Here is a 24,485-nt window from a genome sequence, read left to right as displayed (position 1 = left end):
CGTTTGAGCTATTAATTAGGACTCTATTAGATAGCTTAAATTTGATTTTCAGTTAATGCTAACATTAAAAATACACTTATTTGTAGGTCTAAAATCCTACATGTCTAATTTAATGTCCAACAAAAAATAATACTGTGTATATATATATATATATTTTATATACATTTATATATTTTATAAAATGAAATATATATATTAAAAATATAATTTTTTTTGGAGGGGTCTAAAAAGTAGAAATGAATTAAGAAAAGATGAATATTAAATATTTACTTCTGACAATATTTATTTATTTATTTTTTATTCCTCTCTACTTTTTAGACCCTTTCAAAAAATGTTTTATATAATTCCCCCAAAACTACAGCTAGGCCAGAAACAAACACACATGCACCTTCATAGAATTGTCTTTTGATTTGTCCTGATTTGCTTGTGTCTGTTATTGATAAAAATATTGACTTTATTCATGGACCTGTCACTCCACTGGCCTGTTTCTCGCTCTGATCCAGAGCTGCTGGTGGATCAATGGTTAGTTCGCAGTGATAGCGGACAGCCCAGCTTTCACCCCACAGGAGCAGAGAAATTAATTACTGTTGCTCACATGTCCAGAGTTGCTTTTCCTCATTAACATTCAAATTCAATAGGATTCAGCAGATTGTCAGGTAATTCTGCTATTGATGTATTTTTGTTGCTCTAAATAGAGAGTGGCCATCACAGCTTGCAACCAAGCGTGTTTTTAATAGGGCTTTCCTTTGCTTTTATCGTATTTATAAGGCCCAGCTACTGCTAATTAGGGTTGGCTGATGTAAAACATCTCTGTTGGGTTAGCACAGCATGCAGTACTTCGCTGTGCTATGTTTGCTGTAATGAGATGCCACAATCCACGTCACAGCTGACCCAGTTATCATAGTGGCTCAGTAATAGATTGATAAAGTTTTTTTAGTTGTTTATTAAACCTATGATTATGATTTATAGAAGAGATTAAATTATTTTTAGTTTTATTTTTTCTTGGAGCACAAAAGGAACATTTTCTTCACTCAGACATTTTCTCTATACAACAGCAGTTTATAGTGATCACATCATGTCTAACTATAGAACGCACTATTAAAGTCCATACGACTTCATATGAAGTCCTAGAACATCTGAAAATCTTCTAAATGACGTGAACTTTTTGTGAACAGATCAATCTTTCCAATTAATTATTCAATAAACCTGTGAACTATTTGTTTTTTTGTTTTTTGTTTGTTTGTTTGTTGGCTACTTTTCCACCAGTACATTAGCACTGTATCTCCATAAATATCACCCAAGCTGTATTGCATTGAATGTCACTGACTCCCAGTAACATGTCAAATCCGCACCTTTGTGTGAAAGTGGCCCAACGCAACCACACACTCCCCGTCTGTGTTGAGCAGAATTTAAATATAGCTCAGTGAACACTGTTACAGATGACACTGTGGGTTTGTAGCTCTTGTGTTTGTAGTTTACACATCAGACACGTCACTCATTTCTACTGTCCTCCACATTAGCTGTCCACTCAAAGCTGCTGTATGCTGGGAGTTAGTCAGATTGCACAAGACTGAAGTTTACTGTCCTACTGAACTGTATGGCTACGTCCCAATAAGCATACATACTCTCTGCACTACAAGTATACACTTATGAATGTTTAGTATGATTAGGACACATTACCACAATATACAGTTGTGTCTCAATGCTACAGACCTCCTGGCTGTGTCTTGTTACCATCTAACTAACTAATTTTTTTAAAGTTCACTGTTGCTAGCTTTCGAGTTCTTTTTTAAAACTACTTTCAGATGTTCATCTGTGCATTTAAGTACTTTTAAATGGAGTATATCATCTGGGAATTTCTAGCTTAGTTTGTTTAGTGTATTATAATTTAGGATGGACTGCCAGTATAATTTTAGTACCGTACTTTTCGGACTATAAGTCGCACCTGAGTATAAGTTGTATCAGTCCAAAAATACGTCATGATGAGGAAAAAAACATATGTAAGTCGCACTGGACTATAAGTCACATTCATTTAGAACCAAGAACCAAGAGAAAACATTACCGTCTACAGCCGCGAGAGGGCGCTCTATGTCTTCAGTGTAGACTACAGGAGCACAGAGCAGCATCTCTGGCAGCATAGAGCGCCCTCAGGCGGCTGTAGAGGGTAATGTTTTCTCTTGGTTCATTTCTCCCGGTACATGTCAAATTAATTTTGATAAATAAGTCGCACCTGACTATAAGTCGCAGGACCAGCCAAACTATGGAAAAAAAAGTGCTTATAGTCCGGAAAATACGGTATTCTTTTTTTTTTTTTTACCGTTATAGTATTTATAAATGTTTGTAATTAGAGTTTATTTTTATATTTTATATTTTCAGTTTTCATTTATTTATTTCAAGGTTTTTTTTTAGTTTTTTTTTTTTTTAGTACTTCAACTTCAACTTTTATTTCAGGTAGTTGTCAATGCAACATTTTTCATTTTCATGCATCTCATATTAATGCCGCCGCAGATGCAGAGAGAGGCTTGCGCTGGGAAAGAGAGATGTCGCGCTCGTGCGGCAGCACCAGAGAGTCTCAAAGACAAAAAAATTATAGTCCAAAAAGTCGCTAGATTTGTCGCTAGTCGCTATTTTGGAAAAAAAGGCGCTAAATCTAGCAACAAAGTGGCCAAGTTGGTAACTCCACTGCCCAGCGGACTGGCTTAAACCGTCTCGCAAGTGTTGATAGGCTATTACTCGTGAGGTGTAACCAATCAGATAGCGTCGTGGGTGGGACATTGAGCAAGTCTGCAGAGTGGTGAATACAGAGAGGATGAGTCAGCCAAAGTAGCGCATTTTAAAATAAAATTGACTTTAATCAAACCACGGATCCGTGATAAGTTTTGTGATCCGTCTCGCCACTAGTGTAGTAGCACTGATCACTTTGAGGGGGGGATAAATTTATCCCCACCGGGGATAAAAATAATTAAGCAGAGGCAGGGATTCATTGACCAGAAAGGGGGAAATCCCACGCATCCCCCCCGGCAAATCGCACCCTGTAAAGATGTATGTGTGTTTTAACACTGTGTTAGTGGATAATTTTATTTTATTTCTAGATTTAGAGTTCACAAAGTTTTATTTGACAACATTTGATTAATTAGTAATATGTAATTCTTTAACTTATTCATGTACTTACTGAAATGCCATTATGAATGTAGTGTGATTTATTCATTTAGCACTCACATGCTCTCCCTTACATTCTCTTTTCTCACATTCCCACTGCAGGGGCTGCACAGACGTGCTTTGCTGTGTGATCTTTGTCATCGTCATCCTCGGTTACATCGTTCTGGGAACAGTTGGTGAGTTACACTCATTAACGTGTGCTTCAGCAGAGAGGGTTGCGTAATGCTGCTCATGAATCCAGTGCTATTAAGCAGCCAAATAGAAGCGGTGGGGGAGCGTCAGTCATAAACAGCAGCCTAATGCAGTGTTGTTATGTTCAGTTACACTCCCCTCACCGTATGTGGCTGTTTTTATAAGGACAGTCATTTAGTCCATTCTCAAAAAAGCAAGAGGACTCACACGAACCCATTCATTCACTTTGACATTTGATCGGTTACATCATTTGTGGTTTAGCTGTGGAGTCTGTGGTTAAAACCGTCACAGGCTCTTCTCTTGTGCCATTTCTGGGAGACTCACAGCTTGCCGACTGTTGGATCTGTCTGTGTTGGAAACATGCTGCCTGGGATTGTTATAAATATATTCCCCCCCAAAAATTCTAGGATCTAATTTTTAAAACAAATTTGAGTTTTTTTTTAATGATATCTGAAAGATAGTATGACATATAATGACAGATTGGAGAAATGGCTGGATAAAATTCGGATTTGCCATCACAGGAGTAAATTACATAGTTTAAAATGTTAATTTTAAATTTTATTTATATTATATAAACTGTACAAACTATGCATATTGGGTCTGTGTAGTGTAAGGCTCACCGTTTCTCCCACAGTGCTTTTTTTTCCTCATCTGCTCTGGCCTTATCGGTTTAATCCTTACAAGGCTAAATTAATACGACTGGCTTTTCTGTTGCCCTTTGAAGTGCACTGACAACTCATGTGACCGTTTAAGGATCAGGGTGAAATTCTGTGACCCTTGAAGCTCAAATTCACTTTTCAATGCAGACTTGAGTGGAGAAAATTAAATCATCATCAGGCAGAATCCTTCTCCACAGGGCTGTAGTGTTTTCGATTCTCTGTAGACTCAAATCACTCGTATTCAAATACATAAAGAGCCTCTTATGCTCCGAATTAAAGAGGTTTCACTTTATTTTTAGTTTGTTTTTCATGCATCTGTACATGTTTGTTCTGTTTGCTTCTGCCTGTTCCTTCTTAGCAGGAACAGTGGGTGTAGTTTCAGTGTTGCCATAAATACTGAGGGTTGCTGGTGCATAATAAGATTTTTTATTTTTTAATTACAGCAGGTCTTTGAAATGCATGAAAGTTGAATTGCATCTGTGGTAAACTTATTTGAGAAACATGATTCAGATGACATGACTTGTGTTATGTTTTTTAAGCTTGGATGCATGGGGATCCCCGGAAAGTGGTCTACCCGACAGACAGCTATGGGCAGTTCTGTGGGCAGCAGGGTACTCCTAATGCGTGAGTATGAGCCAGAGACAAACTGAGGTGTTAATGTTGTTATACTTTAATTAATAAATTGCATAAAATATTTACAAGTAATCTCATACTTAATATATTAAGTATGAGATTTATTTATTTATTAAATTTTTATGTTTCAAAGGTGGATTGAAACACCTTCTGTTTCTCCCCCACAGAAATAAAGCCATATTATTTTACTTCAATATTTTACAATGTGCCAATCCTACAGTCCTCATTAACCTCCAGTGCCCTACAACTCAGGTAATACATGCAATATTTGCAAACCATCTGTCATTCTTTCTAAGCTGGAATGTTCTGTGTTTAGCACTAGCTTGTTTTGTAACTAATGCCTCTCTTTCTCTCTTATTCACCCCAGCTGTGTGTATCCAAGTGCCCAGACAGATTTGCCACATACATCGACATGCAATTAAACTATAGACGCAATAAGAGCTACTGGGATTACTACAAGCAATTCTGCAAGCCGGGCTTCAACAATCCTGATAAGGTGCCACGTGGAAACTAGAGAGTATCTGCAAGAACCAAAACTTTGTAAAAATTCAGTGATCATCACATGCACAACGAAGTTTGAAAACCCTTGAAACAGGGTTTCCATAGCCGTGAATTTGTATGATTTTATTTTCTAGTTCTGGAAAAGTCATGTAAATGAATACAATCTTAAAAGTAAAGTGAATGTCTTATTTGTAAGCAAATCTTTCTTGAAGATTGTTTTTTTATTTTTTATTTGTTGGGCCGGCTCATAAATGAATAAATAGTTTTTTTAACTAATTGAGTTAATAATTATTTAAATATGAAACAATATATTAATAGTTCATAGAATAATCCTAATCCAGTAATCACAAACTACTTGAAAATTCATAGAAATTCATAAATTAAAAGTGGGAACCCTTTTATGTCTAGAGGAATATTATGCCTGTTATGGTCAGATACATGAGCATTTTTGATGACGATGGTTCATCTTAGCAGGCCGATATGTCACACTTGTACACAACAGCAGGCACCCACATTTCTTTGCGTGTCAATGCGTAAATGTACCAACGCAAACCATCAATGGTCTGATTCTGCTTAGTCACTGGATTTTCACACATTCTCACACATGCACATTTAGAAGCGCACATGGTAACTGTGTTTGAGCCAGGCCTGACATGCCGGAGAGATACTGTCGAGAGCAGCATGAATATTTTGTATTTTTATTTTTTTAAATGTATCTTCTTTCTTTTCTTTCTCATTTGACAGTCGGTTTCTCAGGTGCTTCAGGATGAAGATTGTCCCTCAATGATTGTGCCAAGCAGACCATGTAAGTTTTTTATTTTGTGAGGAATTTATAGTCAAAACAATGCTTTCTGTGCTGGTATTTTTCTTTATAATTGCCTGTCTTGGTGCCAAATCTTAGTTCAAATGTATATGCACGCCAACATCAATAATGTATAAAAATTCACACAATTCCAGTAGAATCTCAGAAGTTTAAGGAATGAGCGAGTGTCTAGACAAAGAAACGCCAACGTTTATGGGTATAAGTGAGTTCAATTTAATTCATGTTAGAATTTGTTTATGTGTAATTCAAAAGATACAAATAAAAGATTGCTTGACTTTCAACAGAAACTTGAATATCAGGAGATCGTGAGTTTCAGTTCAGGCCTAGATCTCTTTGAAGCCATCATTTCTGCTTTAATGTAAACATTGTGAATTATATAAGATATAGAAAAAGAGAAAAAGTCTCTGCCAAGGCTGTGAAGGTCACTGCATCCTCTCAATATCAGCAGAGGAGGCACAGAATGATAACAAACCCTTGGATAGCTGTTGCTTATCACCTCTCAGGAATTTAGGCCTTGAAGATAAACGAGCAGACAGACACAAAGCATGTCCTCAACAGCTACTAAATACTTAAAAATTAATTGGGATTTTAATTTTTGCGTTATTCTTTGCCGTTCCATCAGTTCTTCAGAGGTGCTTTCCTGATTTCATCACCAGAAACGGGACATTAACTGTTGCCAACAAAACAAGCTTCAAGGATGGACACGGCAAAATCAGAAGTGTCGTCGATTTGAGAGATGCAGCAAAGTAAGTTCACTTATTAGTAGTGCTTAGTGCATCGCACCCATATAAGAATACAGGTAAAAAAATTGTTGCACTGTCTGTATGGCTTTTAAATTGCTTTGATTGAGAGTAACACGGATAGGACGACTAGTTAGGCAAAACTAAAACAAAATAATTCAAATGTTGTTATATAATGCCTCTAAACTATCTAATTTACTTGCGTAATTATATTGCATATAATTTAAAACCTGTGCTAGTTTCACTCCGCAGTCTCTGTCTTCTTCCATAATAAAATAATTTCATCTCAAATCAATGTTTCATGTATAATTATATATTTATTTTGTTAAGTAGCTGTGTTTTAGGTGGGATAATTTACAGTCAGTTGGTTACCCGTGCAAAATAAACCCCTTCAGAGTCTCGATTACCTTGTCAGTGCTTATTTTGAGGTAATAACTGGCTGGCTATACGTTATCCCATAAATAAGAGTCTAAAAATATCCTCTGGCCTGCATAAAATCGCTCAGCTCTTCCTAATTAGATATAATGATTATTAATTAATGAATGCTCTTCTGAAGGAGCTCTCAGTTTCCATTTTAGTTGTATGAGTCAGAGTTTAAGTGGGTGTACGCTACCGTTCAAAAGTTAGGGGTCGGTAAGATTTCGACAGGATTCTTTGATGAATAGAAGATTCAAAGGAGCATAATTTATTTGAAACAACTTTTCATTTAATATTATGCATGTTTTACTATTTTTAAAAAAATCAATTTCGTGTATTCTCGCTGAAAGAAAAGCTTTAATTTCTTTAACAAAAAAAAAACTGACCTTAGACTTTTGAATGGAAATATCTTGCATCTTGATATTAAAAATATGTGTATTTGTACCAATACAAATAATAGTACTGTTATTTCCAACATTTCTTCCTAAATATACTGTCTTTCCATCCAGGCAAGAGAGGACAGTTTTATCTGGGTATGACATTTGGGCTTACAAAAGGTCAGAGAGAATCTGGCCTTTTAAGCAAATAAGTCCAGCTGTGCATGTTCGCATGAGTTTGCTGCTGCCATAATAGAACTGATTTTAAACACCTGGGGTAAAAGGTCACATGGGGTATTTTCTTATTTTGGCAGGCAGGTTTCTTGTAACTAGTTTTCAAGACAATGTTCACACAGGATGTGTTCTTACGTCTTTGACATCACATCTTGGTAATATTAGTTCAAAGTATTTTAGCTTTTTTCCATCTAGCTGTTTTTTAATGCAAGAATGTGTCCTGTGTGAACAGGACAAGTGTAAACACTAACAACTGTACTTTTGGATTGAGTTTCACTCACAAAAACAGGCACTTTTATACTCTAATCTGCAGATGCTTTTTGCAACTCTTCACCTGATTGCAGAAAGCCAAAGTTTTTGCTTCATGTGTGTCTTTTGTAACGTGCTCAATGCTTCCTTTTTTGTAGCAAAGTTACAGCTATGCAGCAAGGAACAGAAAGGTCTCCATTTCTTGTCAGCTTTGAAACTCGACCTTGTCCTTTGCTTCTCTATGAACTAACCTCCCTCGCCACATTTTCTGCACCTGCAGCCTCTCAAAGAATCTGTAGAACAGAAAAAACACATCTGTGTATGTTTTTTCCAGAGGTCACTGACAAAACCCCTCTGCCTCTGCTGAAAGAGCTTTTTAAGAATATAATGGCAAACATAAGTGAGGAAGATGTGATTTAATGTCATCGCAAGGTCGTTTTGAACATATACTACACTGATCGTGTTTTCAGCAAGGAAAAACTTAGCGAGGGAGTTTAAAATGCAGATGTTAAAAATGGGACACAGAGCTCTTCTCCATTCACCTAATGCTTCTCTGCTATAGGGAAACACACTTTTCATCAGCATTATTCGAAGAACATTTTTCAGTTTGATGAAATTAGTTAGCTATAGTGCAGCTTTCCAGCAGCAGGCTACTTTCTCCAGCAAGTAGTGATGAAACATGACAATGCTGGGTTGTTGTTTTTTTGCAGACTCATGCTCCCATATGAATCATTCATGATTCTTTGAGTTCCTGCGAAGGTGTCTGCACTGAATCTTTGTAGCAATGTACAGCTATTCTACTTTTTCCCCCTTTACAACAAGTATACAAAATTATAGCTAAGTATTGATAACTGCATTTATTAATAATTATTAGTAACTTTAATGTAGTTTAACCCAACTTTAAATTGAGTAGCTTTTATTGTGGTTCCTTTCCAATTAGACCAATCACTGCAGATTAACGTCAAGCAAAGGAGGGGTTTGGAAAAAATTAATTGTTGTGCAAATAGTTTGGGAGTCACTGAGCAAATAATGTAAAAATAAATGCATATTATAAGACAATTAAAGTGTTATTTTAACCTTGCATGCATGTCGACCTGTTCATGGGGACACCCAAAACCAAAATATGACCTTTCATTACCCATAACTGGGGCACTTTAAAAACATTCCAACGGTAGTTATGTAAAAGCACTTTTCTCACCATAGACTTACATACAGTAAAATACACACTATATTCATTTTAGTTTGGCCTGAGTAAATGAGACTGAGTGGGATAGAAATAAAGTTGTTTTTCCAAAACATTTCAGCTAAACAAAACATTTTTTAAAACATTAGATGTCCAGTGACCTTTTAAACAGTACAACATTGCACTGATTGTACTTATGTACACTATAAAAATATCAAAGCATCACTTTCAGTTGTGTCAGATTCAATAACTTTGACTACGTTCTTTAACCCTTCACCTCCACTGTGCATGAAAAACATGGCTTTTTCATGAAAGGAGGACACTAGAACAAATCTGATGTTTACACCGGTAACACTTGTGAAACATCAACCTGACCACTGTAGATCTATAATAACCAACTGTAGTGTGCCATTGCTTTCTTAGTTTAATGAAGAAAGGACTGTATATGGCATGTTTATGAGATAAACCTCCCCATAAACTGCTCTGTACAGTCAGTAGAGTTGACTGTTTTTGATGGTTTTCTGTGCTCGTTTACAGTGGCATCACCAGCCTGTTGGATGCAAAGGAGGTGGGCGTCAAAATCTTTGAGGATTACGCCAGCTCGTGGTTTTGGATCCTAATGTATGTACAACCTCACCTCGTTTTTCATCTTTAAGAAATTCAACAGATAGATGCAGTGTGGCTGATACAGTGTGGTTCATGGGTGTTTTCAGTGGTCTGGTGATAAGTATGCTGGTCAGTCTGATCTTCATTCTTCTGCTGAGGTTCACTGCTGGCGTTCTCTTCTGGATGGTGATCTTTGGGGTCATCGTGGCTGTGGGCTATGGTTGGTGATGATAAAACTGCAAAACTAAACTCTTATTTACTAGACTTTAAAATTGTACTAATTATAGGGATGGTTTACCACTTGGATGAATGTCGTTCATCCAACAGAAGTTTTTAGTAGTGCTTTTTGTCTCCTTTTCAGTTCGATCTAATCAGTGAATCAAATGATCCAGTTCAAAAAACTAAATGAATAATTCATGAATCAGACTAATCTGGTTCTCTTGAATTCTCAGGCAATAAATGTTCACATTAAAAATTAAAACCTGATCTTGTAACTGACCTTAACACTAAATGATGTGTCGGACAGTATGATAGTTTGTGAATGCTCTGCACTGCGGGTTCAGTTTCTGTGTCCTGACTGTCACTTACAGGGATATGGCATTGTTACTGGGAGTACAGTTCACTCAAGGGCAAGCCGAGCTCTGACATCACCATCTCAGACATCGGATTCCAGACTGACTTCCGGGTTTACTTGCAGCTGACTCAGACCTGGCTCATATTCAGTGAGATTTCTTCATTTATTCTAATATATGAGTGTTTGTAGTGAAGTTTGAGTCAAATAATGCATCTCAAGCCAAGCAATGCAGCTGCACTGTCAAGTTGATGACAGTTCAGTTTGATGGAAGTGACTGACAGCTTGATATTTTACCGCAGTGATCTCCTTGGCTGTCATTGAAGCTATCACCATCTTAGTACTGATATTCCTGCGGAACAGAGTTCGTATTGCCATTGCTCTTCTAAAGGAGGGCAGCAAGTAAGTTTCTTTCTGCCTGTCTTTCTCTATTTTTCTTCTGCTTAATGGTGGAGCTTGGAAAGAATGGAAAAACGCCTGAAACAAAGCTGTCAAATGTTGTTTTATATGTTATCTCTCTCTTTCCTACAGGGCGATTGGCTGCCTCATGTCAACACTGTTCTATCCCATCATCACCTTCCTGCTTCTGGCCCTTTGCATTGCATACTGGGCTGTTACAGCTGTGTATCCAAATTCGAAATTCATTTGAATGCTGAATGACATTTAGTACTTCTTAATTTTTAAGTGGAAATTTGTTAATATTTGTAATTAATTATGTAATAGATAAAAAAAAATTACAAAATATATATATATATGTGTGTGTGTGTGTGTGTGTGTGTGTGTGTGTGTGTGTGTGTGTGTGTGTGTGTGTGTGTGTGTGTGTGTGACCCTGGAGCACAAACGTCACTGGGGTATATTTGTAGCAATAGCCAAAAAAACATTGTATGAGTCAAAATTCTCAATTATTTTTTTTCATGCCAAAAACAACTAGTATATTAAGTAGAGATTATGTTCCATGAAGATATTTAGAAAATTTCCTACCATAAATATATCACCATTAATATATCTTATTTTTTATTAGTATAAAATCTCGATGTAGAAAAATTGACACTTAAGACTACTGTATATATACAGGTCCATCTAAAAAAATGTGAATATCGTGGGGGAAACAAACTTTGAAATATTTTACTTTACATGTAATGAAACCTAGAATATATAAGTGTATTTTTTCATTTTTAATTCCTAAGTTACAAAAAAAAAAAAAAACTTTTTCACAATATTAATTTTTTTAGATGCGTGTGTGTGTGTGTGTGTGTATATATGTGTGTATGTATATATATATATATATATATATATATTAGTACAGATGTAAAATAATAATTGTTTAAAAAATATGTTTAATAGTTTATTTTTTAAATATAAAATAATTCAAACCTTTGGTTAATAATTTGAATAATTAAACCTTTTTAGGTTTAATAGATTTTGTTATAATGTACGGCATTGGGACAAAACTAAATCTTGAAAAAATCTTAAAGACAATTGTGAAGGATGAATCTCGCAATTCATACTTTTTTCTTGTAATTCTGATAATTATGAGATGTATAAACAGACTTTGTAGCAGTTCTTAAAAGAAAAATCTGAATTGTGTGTTATATAAATTCACATTTGCTAGACAAAAATGTCAGAATTTTTATTACATGGCAGAAAACAAAAGAAGAAAAACTGAATTATGAGATAACTGTAACTGTGAAAATGTAAACAGAATTGCCCTATTTTTTCTTTCTGTGGCAGAAACCAGCTTCCATACAAGATTTATAGCAGCAGTCTTTATTTTAGCAGTTACATTCGGTGGCAAAGATATTACACACTTTAGCTTTAGCTAGTTTGTATTGTATTTTCCTTAACCACAACTTCTTTCAGTTTCCTGGCTTCATCTGGTGACGCGGTATATAAAGTAATGTCAACGCTACCTGACTGCAAGTATAACAACCTCACCTGTGACCCAGAGGTAAGAACTATCCCTCCTGTAATCTGTGATCATCTAAGATACACAGTGTATAGGTTTCATTGTACTACATTTGAAATATTAAATCCCTTATATTGATTCAGATTTAGTAATTGTGTCACATTGGTGATGCCTTCCCATCTCTTTGATGTGTTTCAGACCTTCAGTCAATCCAACGTGACTAAACAGTGTCCGGGCTCCCAGTGCACATTTGCTTTTTACGGTGGGGAGAGTTTGTACCACCGTTACATCTTTGTTCTTCAGCTCTGCAATTTGCTGGTCTTCCTCTGGCTGGTGAATTTCACCATCGCTCTGGGTCAGTGCACCCTCGCCGGGGCGTTCGCCTCGTATTACTGGGCCTTGAGGAAGCCAGAAGATATCCCACCTTCCCCCTTGGCTTCATCCTTTGGCAGGGCTTTAAGGTTTGTTGCCATCTGACTATGGTCTTAGAAGCTTGTAGATGATTGATTGTGTCTGAGTGGAGAGCTGCCGGACTGAAATGAATAGTTCACTGTAATCACATCACAATGTTATTCCAGGTATCACACAGGCTCTCTTGCGTTTGGAGCTTTGATTCTGTCCATTGTACAGTTCATCCGGATTATTCTGGAGTACCTCGACCACAAACTGAAAGGCATGAATCACATTTTAATTTTTAAAACTTTGACTCGTTTTCGTCATCAGTGATGGTCTCAGATGTCTCAATTTGTTACAGTTTCCACAAAGCTATCAAGAAGACTTTTTCAACAATATATTGTATAGTGTAGAATAAATTGTGAATAATGGTGCTTCTCTTTCTTCTGTTTTTGTCGCAGGTGCTCACAATGCATTTACACGCTTCCTGCTGTGCTGCCTAAAATGCTGTTTCTGGTGCCTAGAGCACTTCATCAAGTTCATGAACAGGAATGCTTACATTATGGTGAGTCACTCCACTTTTTCAAGCAAACTTTATGCTGTATATATATATTTATATATAAGTACCATATAACAGCATGTATTTTCAATGTGGATAACTAATTTGTTTCATTTATTTAAATATGAAAGCCAATGTTGAACCTGTGTTGTCAAAAATCAATCAGACTGACAGAAAGAAGGAATGCATTGACATTTATTGTTTGATTTGATTCATGTCCTCAGATTTCAATATATGGGAAGAATTTCTGTGCCTCTGCGCGAGATGCTTTCTTCCTGTTAATGAGGAACGTTATGAGGTAAAACTCTGCACAGCTGCTACATTTATAATGTCATTGTCAAGGTGTGAAGTTGCAAGGACTCTGTCTCTCTCTCTCTCTCTCACACACAGACACACACACACACGCCTGTCAGAGAATTTGTTATTATTACTAGTTATTGTGACATTTCCAGAACATTTTTAGGATGTTATTTTTTTTTAATTAAGTTTATCACTGTCAAAGTTCGCTAAATGTTCCCTCCATGTCATTAAAGAAATATGTTTTGTTGTCTGATGTTTTTCTTTTGTGTTCGACTTGTGAAGCATAATTTTAGCACAAGTCATGCATGGAGAAAAAAACATCTTTGTCTGGTACAACTCATATTTGGACAAATATTGTTTTCTAATAAACTGCAAAAAAAAAAAAATGTTAATTTACATAGGAGCTCCAAGACTAAATCTGTCTATATATAGCATCTATTTATTATTCTGGGTGTTTTTCTCTAGAGTTGCGGTTCTGGACAAGGTGACTGACTTCCTGCTGTTCTTGGGGAAACTGCTGATCTCAGGGAGTGTGGGTGAGTCAACCGTTTCATCTGTGACATACAGACAGGCCAACATTAAAACTAATAGAGTCAGGGGGCTTTAACCACAAACCCAGACATGGCATACACCTTCTGCCTTGATGCATATAAATTCTAAACACAAAAATGATTGATGATGTCTTGTTGTTTGCCATTCTATCTCTTTTTGATTCTATCTCATTCTATTTTTCTCTTGCTGATGTTGTAAATATGCTTTTGCAGGTGTCCTTGCATTCTTTTTCTTCACCCGCCAAATACCAGTAATCCAGGAAGAGGTGCCGTCATTAAATTATTATTGGGTCCCTCTGCTGGTGAGTACAAGCAATACAACTTCATGTTCTAGAATTTGTATACATATTATTTATTAATTTGCATTTTATAATTTTTTTAAGTGTATTAACAAAATTCTTAATCAGTCTTTAGTGATTTATGTATATAAATCAATATATTATATAAAAAAAATATTCTGTGTATGTGTATAATGCAATTTATATATCTGTTTATTAATAAAAAAAACTATTTAAAAATATAAAGAATTCTTGCACACAAAAACACACACATATATAAACACATTTTTATATATCTGTTCCTTTATTTAAGAAACAAATAAAAATATATATAATTCTTACACACACACACACACACGTATATATATATATATATATATATATATATATATATATATATATATATATATATATATATATATGTATGTATGTATGTATGTATGTATATATATATGTGTATGTATGTATGTATATATATATGTATGTGTGTATATATATATATATATATATATATATATATGTGTGTGTATGTATGTGTATATATATGTATATATATATGTGTGTGTATGTATGTGTATATATATGTATATATATGTGTATATATGTATATGTAAGAATTATATATATATTTTTTAATTGTTTCTTGTGTGTGTAGCATATATATATTAAGAAATGCATTTAAAAAATATATATATTTGTCTGCTCTCTTTTGTGTTTTTAAATATTAAGTAATGGAGCACAAAACCAGTCTTAAGCAAAACCAGTCTTAAGTCGCTGGGGTATACTTGTAGCAATAGCCAAAAGAACATTGTATGGGTCAAAATTATAGATTTTTCTTTTATGCCAAAAATCATTAGGATGTTAAGTAAAGATCATGTTCCATGAAAATATTTTGTACATTTCCTACCGTAAATATATAAAAATGTAATTTTTAATTAGTAGTATGCATTTCTAAGAATTCATTTGTACAATTTCAAAGACGATTTTTTGCACCCTCAGATTCCAGATTTTCAAATAGTTGTATCTCAGACAAATATTGTCCGATCCTAATAAACTATACATCAATGGAGAGCTTTATTCAAATTGACACTTAAGACTGGTTTTGTGGTCCAGGGTCACACACACACACACACACACACACACACATATATATTTAATAAAACATTATTGAAATGCATTTATCAAGAGAGATGTTGGGACCCTGAATGTATTCTAATTTCATTTTTCTTTTAATCTTTTTCCCCCATTCACAGACTGTGATATTTGGATCATATATGATTGCACACGGGTTCTTTAACGTCTATGCCATGTGTGTAGATACATTGTTCCTATGCTTCTGTAAGTACACCTTATTACATCTGCAGAATTCACTTATGTGTGTTTGGTAATAAACACTGAACTTTAAAAAGCTGGTTTAGTCCCCTTGATAAATACTGTGCATACCCACCTACTGGTCTTCCTTAACCTTTCCTCTACTTCTCTGTGCAATTACTTTGATCACTTCTGTTCTCTAACAATAATTCTAATGTAATCTTTGTGTATTAATTCTTTTCACTTCTTCTGCATTACTGCTGACTAACTCTGCTTTCTTATTTCTTTTACCCTTTTCCTTGAAACCCTCTGTCTTTCCTCCTTAACTGTTGTCTGATTTGATGGGACACCATTCAGGTGAAGATCTTGAAAGGAACGATGGCAGTCCTTCCAAACCGTATTACATGCCTCCAGGCCTGCACAGGATACTTAACAAAACTGATCAAGGAGGCAAAAAGTATGCTGTGTCCTGAAACCGTCCCCTCAGTGGGATGTGAAGAACAGTGCTAGTACTGTAGCACGCTGCATCTCTCCCGCAGCACAGCAAAGCCTTCTGGGATATGGAATCAGATAGCATTTATAGAAGCAATCTTCTCTCTGCACTGTCTGCTGATACTGACTGACTCCTGCTGTACTGTTGCCCATACTTTTTTCCTTCTTTTTCTTTTTGCTGATAATTCTGTCCATCATTGCCTTACCCATGTTTGTCTTCTGGAGCAAAGGTCTGATAATACTCTGGTAATCGATGATGAAAGCAAGTTATTCTATATATTTATAAGCATCCTCTTTCTCTTTCTATGCAGTCCTTTGTTTTCATGTCATTTTTGTTTAGAAGTTCATACAGTACATTGATGTGCATGTGGATGGATTGACTGAATTCTTAGTCCACATGATTTTAAGATTAACTTTGTCATAATCTATTGGAAAATGCTATTGTATTGGGGGGATCTTATTAGATACAGTGTTTATTCTTCTCTTATAACCATGTTTTGATAGAATCTATGAATTTTCAGGTGTTCTGATGGCAGTGTTTAGTAACTGTGCCTGGTTTAAAAGGAAGAGTGCTAACCTCCTTTGTTTTTTTTTTTGGAATCAATCTGAAAGTTTTTCAAGTTCAATTTATAAAAGGAACATAAAAGCCATTTTTTTGTAACTTTGTAGACCGGTTTGATGCTGCGTCTACTCTGTGAAGTTCAGTATTCAAGATGTCTTTTAATGGGGGAAAGTTTTGTAAAAAAAAAAAAAATAATAATAATAAAATAAAATAAAAATTTCCATTAGAATAAAGCTGAACTAAATATCATGAATGGTTTGAATCTTTTATTTTTCAGAATGCTAACAAATTTTATTAGCAGTATTATTCATTACATTCTCAGCTTCCAATGATATATGCTGTTCAAACCTGTGTAATATTTAAGTTTTTTTGAAAGAAGTCTCTTATGCTCATAAAAGTTGCATTTATTTACAGTAAAAGAGTAATTTAAAAGAACTACTTTAATATATTTAAAAATGCAATATATTCCTGTGGCGACAAAGCTGGGTTTTCACATGATCCTTCTGATATGGTGCTCAAGAAACATTTCTTATTATCAGTGTTAAAAACTGTTTTTGCTGTTTAATGTTTTTGCCTAAACAGTGATTCACTATCATTCAAAAGTCTGTGGTAAGAATAAATAATAAAATAAAAAAAAGTAATACTTTTATTGCACTTTTTTAATAGCATGCACACATTGAATTGCTCAAAAGTTCAAGTAAAGATGTATAAAGTTACAAAATATTTCTATTTCAAACTTTGTGTTCATCTAGGAATCACTGTTTCCAAAATCAGATGAGCGATTGGTTGGCATTAACGTTGCTTGTGCTCCTGTTCTCAGTGCTTGATCTGGAGAAGAACGATGGCTCGGCGACCCGGCCGTATTACATGGCCAGCAGCCTGCGTGCCATCCTCAACAAGAAGAACAAGAGACCAGAGGAGAAAAAGAAACGCAGAAAACAAAAGAAGGAGCAACCAAACAAAAGGCACTGACATGTAAAACACAGATTCTGGTTATTATGGTAAATGGACTTATGTAAGCAATATTAAGTATGTAGATAGTTTTGCATTATAAATCTCATTAGAAGCCCAAAAATATAAATACAAGAATCTTTGTACTGATCTGCATATTTCTGTTTATTATGCATGTAAATATAATTGACAGTAAGCAACTAAATTAATTGAGATTATTTCATGTTTATGGATGTTGAAATGTTTTTTTTTATAACCAATTCTTGTCTTTTATATGACCATTTGTTAGCACCCATGTGGGGTGAAACTGACACTTCTCTCATATTGAGAAAATAACTGGTAACATTTATTCGCTCTTCACTAAATGAATTTTGCTCAACTTTTGTAAGTTTTCCATTTGTAATTGCAGTTCAGCTGAAGTGCCTTATACCAACACGCAGTTAACAGCTCTTTAACCTCAACCACATGTTGATATGATTCCTTTTCTGCTGTGCAGAGCTTATAACTCTATTTATTCTTTCATTACTGCTCTTATTCGTCCATCCAACTGCTTTTCTCATCAGGCCCAGTGCTCTCTAGCAGTAGGAGGTTACACTGGTTACACTCCTTTAGTGTGATTTTTTTTTTTTGTGTCCATTCATACTTCATTTTAGCCCAGGAAGGACTTGAATTTATCTTAATAACACCTTGATATGAATATGTGTACAGAGTAGTGGTAGTTATTTTATGTGAACTAATTTCTGCCCCTACAGTTGAAACCAGATATTTACATACACTTAAAAAAACACAAAAACTTTTACTTCTTTACTGTCATATATTAAATCAGAGTAAACTTTTTCTGTTTTAGATCAATAAATATTAACATAATAACAATAACTTAACAATAACATCAGGTTTGTAAGCCTTCTTGCTCGCACTCGACTTTTCAGTGTCGCCCACAAATGGGATTGAGACCTGTGTTTTGTGTTGGCCACTTCAATACCTTGACTTTGTTGTCTTTAAACCACTTTGTAACTAATTTGGAGGTATGCTTGGGGATATTGTCCATTTGGAAGACCCATTTGTGCCCAGGCTTTAACTTCTCGGCTGATGTCTTCAGATTTTGCTTCAATATATCCACAAAATTTTCTTTCCTCATGATGCCATCTATTTTGTGAAGTGCACCAGTCCCTTCTGCAGCATAACAGCCCCAAAACATTATACTACCACCCCATACTTCATGATTGGGATGGTGTTCTGAGGCTTCAAAGCTTCGCCCTTTTTCCTCCAAAATATACCGTTTATCATTATGGCCGAACAGTTCAATTTTTGTTTCATCAGACCACAGGACATGTCTCCAAAAATTACGATTTTTGTCCCCATGTGCAGTTGCAAACTGTAGTCTGAGTTTTTTATGGTTGTTCTGAAGTAATGGTTTTCTCCTCCCAGAGTAACCTTTCAGCTCATAGTGGTACAGGACTCGTTTTACTGTGGATAATGACACGGTCTTACCAGTTTCAGCAAGCATCTTTACAAGGTCTTTTGCTGTTGTCCTGGGGTTGATTCGCACAGTTCGCACCAAAAAACTTTCCTCTCTGGGACTCAGAATCCGTCTCCTTCCTGAGCGGTATGATGGTTGTACATTCCCATGTTTTTTATACTTGCGTATTATTGTCTGAACAGATGAACGTGGGACCTTCAGGCATCTGGAAATTGCACCTAAGGATGAGCCACACTTGTGGAGGTCCACAATTCTTTTCCTGATGTCTTGATTTCTCTTGATTTTCCCATGATGTTTCAGGTGTGCCTTTATATGCATCCACAGGTGTGCCACCAATTAACTTTTTGTTTAAAGACACATTAAACTTTGTGTATGTATACTTCTGACTTTGATGAAAGTGATTAAAAAATACATTAAAGTTCTCCCTCGCTCGATTATGATATTTAACAAATGTTTTTTATTTATTTATTGATCTAAAACAGAAAAAGTTTACTCTGATTTAATGTATGACAGTAAAGAATTTTTTTTTTTTTTTTTCTGAAGTGTATGTAAATATCTGGTTTCAACTGTATTTTGATGCCATTAATTTTAAGTATTTGTTTATTTTAATAACTTTAAAAAAAAAAAACTTTTTTTTTTTGCTGTGGTTTTTCTATAGTTTTTCTAAGTATTAAGAGTGTTTCTTTACTAGTTTTATGTTGTTTAAAAACACTTGAATGTGAACAGTGATACAGTGAGTACATGTTCATTATTGAAATCTAAATTGTATTTCGAGTTTAACACTTGTCTAATCATGTTATTAATATGTAACTATTTAATTATCTTCATTTACAGTGTGGTACACATTTTTACTATTTTTGTAAACATATTGCGCTATTTTGTAAAGCTTAATAACATTGTATGATGTAATCCAAGTGCAAGGATAATTTAGGAAAATAAAGTATTTCATATAGACATGTGACAAGTTATTTATTTTTAATTAAATCACATGGGATGAACAAAACACACAATAATAAATAAAAATGAATGCCGTCAACTGATTAATCATGATTAATCGGATCCAAAATAAACGTTTTTGTTTACATAATATATATGTATATATTGTTTATATTATGTATGTAAAAAAAAAAAAGCACAGGCACACAGTATATATATTTAAAATATTTACATGTATATGTTTCAATTCATATAATTTATATTATATTTAAATATATATATTATATAAACAATATTTTTCTTAATTATATACATACACGTGTTTGTATTTATATATACATAATAATTATACACAGTACACATATATTATTTGAACAATAACGTTTATTTTGGATGCGATTTATTGTTTGACAGCACTAATGAAAACATAATTGAATACATTAAATACAAAGGTATCCGCAACATAAATGTAGTTAAAACAACTGGCACGACATTGAGTTGTAAACCGTTTAGCTGCTGCTGATTGGTAAATGTGTTGATTTTTGGGACAGTAACGGCTGATAGAGTAGAGATGACGGTGTGTGCACTAAAAACAAGACAAACAAAGCTATTAACAAAAGCACAAACACGCAGGGACAATTTTATGTCATCCTAACACTGGATACCTTTTCCATTAGCAGTTTTAGTAAATGTACTTATGTCCTATTTAAAGAATTTATCTGATTGTACTAGATTTCCTCAAATCTCACCATCAATGCTGTGCAGGGCTGTAAGCAGGGATGTGTGTGAATAGTGCTGCTCATTCAGAGTGGACACGGACTGGAGTGAAGACATATCTCCTGTCTGTACTGCTGAACCAGGGGCAGAAATGTGCTTCTTATGACGGGCGCGACAGTTTTGAAACCAAACCTGACCAGAAAGGATTTCAAAGAAATTACTTAGACAGCATATGAGCTTCCTTCTGTTGTCACATACAATAAACCATGCTAACATTTTTAGACGGCTTTATTTAGGCACTTCAGAAATTGCTAAAGAAATGTAACCTGAATGACGCGTCGGCTAAGGCCAGTCTGTTCAGCAAGCCTCTGAAGTGTCTGTGCGTCTGGGTTATTGTCCTGAGCAAACTGGGCCTGCATAACCTGCAAGCCACAAACATCAAAATAGTCTCAGAAATATTAAGCCAGAGGGGAACTATCTAGCATGGTTTGATTCCAAGTAGCAAAAACATAGCAGGGATCCATTATTGCTTATACTGAACTTCATTTTATTAACCCCAAAGCTCCAGAACTCAGTGTGTGATGCATATTGCACCACGAGAGCAATGCTGTTGTTTACCTGTAGCTGGTCTGAAGTGAAACTGGTACGTGCTCTTTTAGATGGTTTTTGGTTTATTTCACAGCCTGCATGCAACACACCTTCAGGAGAGACGTTTTTTCCTGAAATTATAAAAGGTAAGGCAAAGATGTAATTATTTATAAGACATACTGAGCATGCTACGAATCAGAAGACATCAAAACCAAACAACTGCTTCATTCTTCATAAGGAGTTACTCGATTAGTATATATTAAGACATTTAAAAAAAAACTAGTAATAAAGGAGCTCATAATAAAGCAGGAAAGAACAGTCATTTTTTTTCATAAATATGCAGTTTAATGAAGCTACTGATATATATATATATATGGCAAAAAATGTACATGAAATTCTGAAACCTTTAAATCAGTGACATTTATTGCAGATTTCTTACATGAAATTCTTATACATATCATACAGTTTCTCACAATAAGGTGTCTTAGCAAGATTATATTTAATCAGTTTATGATCAAATCTGTAGTTTTAATTATTGGGGCAAAACATAATGCAATGCAATAACTGAGAAATAAACATTCATCAAAAGCCTTAACTTGATTTTTCTAATACATTATGTATGGATAATCAAATAGTTGTTCAAATAAGTGTTCATCTTGAAATATTTCTATCTATCTATCTATCTATCTATCTATCTATATATATATATATATATATATATATATATATATATATATATACAGTACAGACCAAAAGTTTGTACACACCTTCTCATTCAAAGAGTTTTCTTTATTTTCATGACTATGTAAATTGTAGAGTCACACTGAGAAGGTGTGTACAAACTTTTGGTCTGTACTGTATATATATATATATATATATATATATATATATATATATATATATATATATATATTACATTTACTTTATTTTTCACTTCAATCAGTAAATATTTCACACCAAAAAAGACACATATCACAACCCAAAAGGTAGACATTTTTGGAATTACACCAAAAAGCTTGTATGTAGTTTTTTTTTCAGCAAAGTCTATGCAAGATCATGTTGATAATTTAGAAGTCTTAGAAATATGATTATCAATGATAATACAGCAGGCTTTATAGAGTTAAAGCACACCCCTGTGGACTCTCACTCATGCAGGACTCTCAACTTACCTTTTTCAGCAGCACCTTTGAGTTCGTCCAGCATGCTGTCGTAATGAACTCGACACAACAATTTTTGTCCAACCAAAGCAAACTCCTCGCCTGTGGACAGCTGCCTCTTACAAGAGAAGCACAAGAAACATGCCAAATGATAAACATTTCCCTTCGCCCTGCGCACCCAGTCCGTGGAGTGAACCGTTTCACCGCAGCACGAGCACCATGCTCGATACCTCCTGTCAAGCCATAATAGATTTAGTTAAATACATAATGAAACATTTTGTCTGCATATACATAATGTACACCTTTCAGAATACCTGAAGTAATCTAGTTTGCAGAAGACCTCTCGCTCTCTAACATAGCAGGTTGTGTGTCCGCTCAGAGTAGTTTGGCACACACTGCATGAAAGGCATTGCACATGCCAGCACAAGTCATTGACCTGCATTCAACAAGAGATTTTATTCAACTCAACTGATGGAATAGATCATACAGCATTTTAAATTGTCAATGAAAGGAATAAATATTAACTAACAAGGATCCTTCTCACCTTAAGCAGATAGCGGTCTAGGATGTCCTCTCTACATCTTGTGCAAACTGCTTTGCCTGGGAAAGCGTCAGATGCCATTGTTTGAGGCAGAGCAGATGGAGAAGACCGGCCATTCAGAAGTTCTGATGAACTCTGAAGAAGCAGAAATTCTGTTTGGTCGAACATTTCAAACATACAGAAAATTGTATTGGTTCCACACAACTATAGCCTAATTGAGTACCCAGAAAAGCGTTATATAAATGTAACGAATTATTGATTATATAGTCAAACTGCACACTTCTGTAAAGCACAAATAAACGCATTGGGTTAGGCAAATGCGTCTTATAAATTATATAAAATTTCTAATTCTACATTTAATTCATTTGATAACACGATTAACATTTTATGTACATATTAAATGTAAATTTTTAAATTAAATGTAAATTTTAATAAAAAAATTGTAACAAAAAAAAAGCTCCGTTTTACAATAAAAATATTGCATTTGAGTGAGGCGGATCTTATGATCTGTAGGTTATCGGTAACATTACATCGGCGGCAACTCATAGGTAGGCTATTGTCATTATTTAACGCTTTATTCTAGGATTTATTAATATCACACGTGTATCACAAAAACTGTAAAACTATTTAAGATTTTAAAGTATGCTAATTTAATAAAACCCAAAGAATTAGCCATAAATATCAGCAAAAAAGTCGACCTATAACATCGTAGATTCATATAAATATGTAGGCTATATTTACCTTACAAATGTCGCTTGTAACACCTCTGCACTTGCTGATAAAATCCTCACTGCGATCCATGACTGTAGTGAAAGCGCTTCGGATTTCCGAATGTCGCAACGAAACATGCCGGCTTTAAATGTGCGCGCTTCATCCAATAAACATCACCCACTCTCCTCTTCACCATGACAACCAGAACAATTACCAAAACTACATATACGACTTCCAGAATTCTAGTCATTGTTAAGACATGTCCGACTCTTGCAGTATATTATGTACTTGAAATCCGCTTTAAGGATTCGGAAACGGTTCACACATAATGCCTTCAGCCCAAACGTATCAATTACGCATGCCAATCAAAACCTCTGAAGAATCAGTGGAAGAAGAGAATTGATTTATTTAATAACACCAATTAAAACCCCGCGTTCGGCAAAAACGCGCCACCAGAGCAACCCAAAGGTGAAGAGGTCTCATTAAACTCTTGACACTTAATTGCCGCGATTTCAAGGCGGGTCCTTTTCTTCTTCTGGTAGTAATTTAAGGGGAAATGGTGGAAATATTGTGGACGGAATACATCACTTTGAAAAAAAAAATCAATTTATCATTATAACGAGAAAGGAGCTTTCTAGTTATTTATTTGTTCATTGCTGGTATTTCAAAATTAAACAATAGGTGTTGGCCTTAAGCAATTTCCGTGTT

At 34.8% G+C, this 24,485-nt stretch overlaps 2 protein-coding genes across 8 annotated transcripts in view; one reads left to right on the top strand and one right to left on the bottom strand.

The window, feature by feature from the left end:
* Positions 1–18,588, top strand: part of slc44a5b (solute carrier family 44 member 5b) — a 38,257-nt gene extending 19,669 nt beyond the window's left edge. For 3 of the 7 annotated variants that reach the window (XM_059503899.1, XM_059503902.1, XM_059503898.1), the window contains exons 3-23: positions 3,262–3,335; positions 4,550–4,634; positions 4,811–4,895; positions 5,011–5,139; positions 5,889–5,949; positions 6,590–6,713; positions 8,143–8,175; positions 9,705–9,788; positions 9,881–9,993; positions 10,364–10,495; positions 10,647–10,746; positions 10,876–10,968; positions 12,205–12,292; positions 12,449–12,711; positions 12,829–12,923; positions 13,105–13,208; positions 13,427–13,500; positions 13,968–14,038; positions 14,267–14,355; positions 15,585–15,669; positions 17,517–18,588. In XM_059503899.1, the coding sequence (XP_059359882.1) occupies positions 3,262–3,335; positions 4,550–4,634; positions 4,811–4,895; positions 5,011–5,139; positions 5,889–5,949; positions 6,590–6,713; positions 8,143–8,175; positions 9,705–9,788; positions 9,881–9,993; positions 10,364–10,495; positions 10,647–10,746; positions 10,876–10,968; positions 12,205–12,292; positions 12,449–12,711; positions 12,829–12,923; positions 13,105–13,208; positions 13,427–13,500; positions 13,968–14,038; positions 14,267–14,355; positions 15,585–15,669; positions 17,517–17,668 (2,134 nt within the window). In that variant the 3' untranslated portion in view covers positions 17,669–18,588. Of the gene's footprint in view, positions 1–3,261; positions 3,336–4,549; positions 4,635–4,810; positions 4,896–5,010; positions 5,140–5,888; positions 5,950–6,589; positions 6,714–7,633; positions 7,658–8,142; positions 8,176–9,704; positions 9,789–9,880; positions 9,994–10,363; positions 10,496–10,646; positions 10,747–10,875; positions 10,969–12,204; positions 12,293–12,448; positions 12,712–12,828; positions 12,924–13,104; positions 13,209–13,426; positions 13,501–13,967; positions 14,039–14,266; positions 14,356–15,584; positions 15,670–15,999; positions 16,946–17,516 lie in introns of those variants that run through there. The other 4 variants (XM_059503900.1, XM_059503904.1, XM_059503903.1 and 1 more) reach the window with 4 other exon arrangements.
* A 1,829-nt stretch (positions 18,589–20,417) lies between these two features.
* Positions 20,418–24,120, bottom strand: LOC132097907 (LIM/homeobox protein Lhx8). Its single transcript, XM_059503897.1, is given in 9 exon segments — positions 20,418–20,649; positions 20,813–20,972; positions 21,107–21,202; positions 21,399–21,499; positions 22,538–22,758; positions 22,840–22,961; positions 23,070–23,201; positions 23,808–23,888; positions 23,890–24,120. Coding segments are annotated over 9 exon segments (1,128 nt in total). The 5' UTR covers positions 24,028–24,120; the 3' UTR covers positions 20,418–20,572.
* Positions 24,121–24,485: the final 365 nt, after the last annotated feature.

This window comes from Carassius carassius, chromosome 21 (assembly GCF_963082965.1).
Source record: "Carassius carassius chromosome 21, fCarCar2.1, whole genome shotgun sequence".
Lineage (NCBI taxonomy): Eukaryota > Metazoa > Chordata > Actinopteri > Cypriniformes > Cyprinidae > Carassius > Carassius carassius.
The sequence above is the reverse complement of the archived record's forward strand: the minus strand, read 5'-3'. Positions and strand labels throughout refer to the sequence as shown.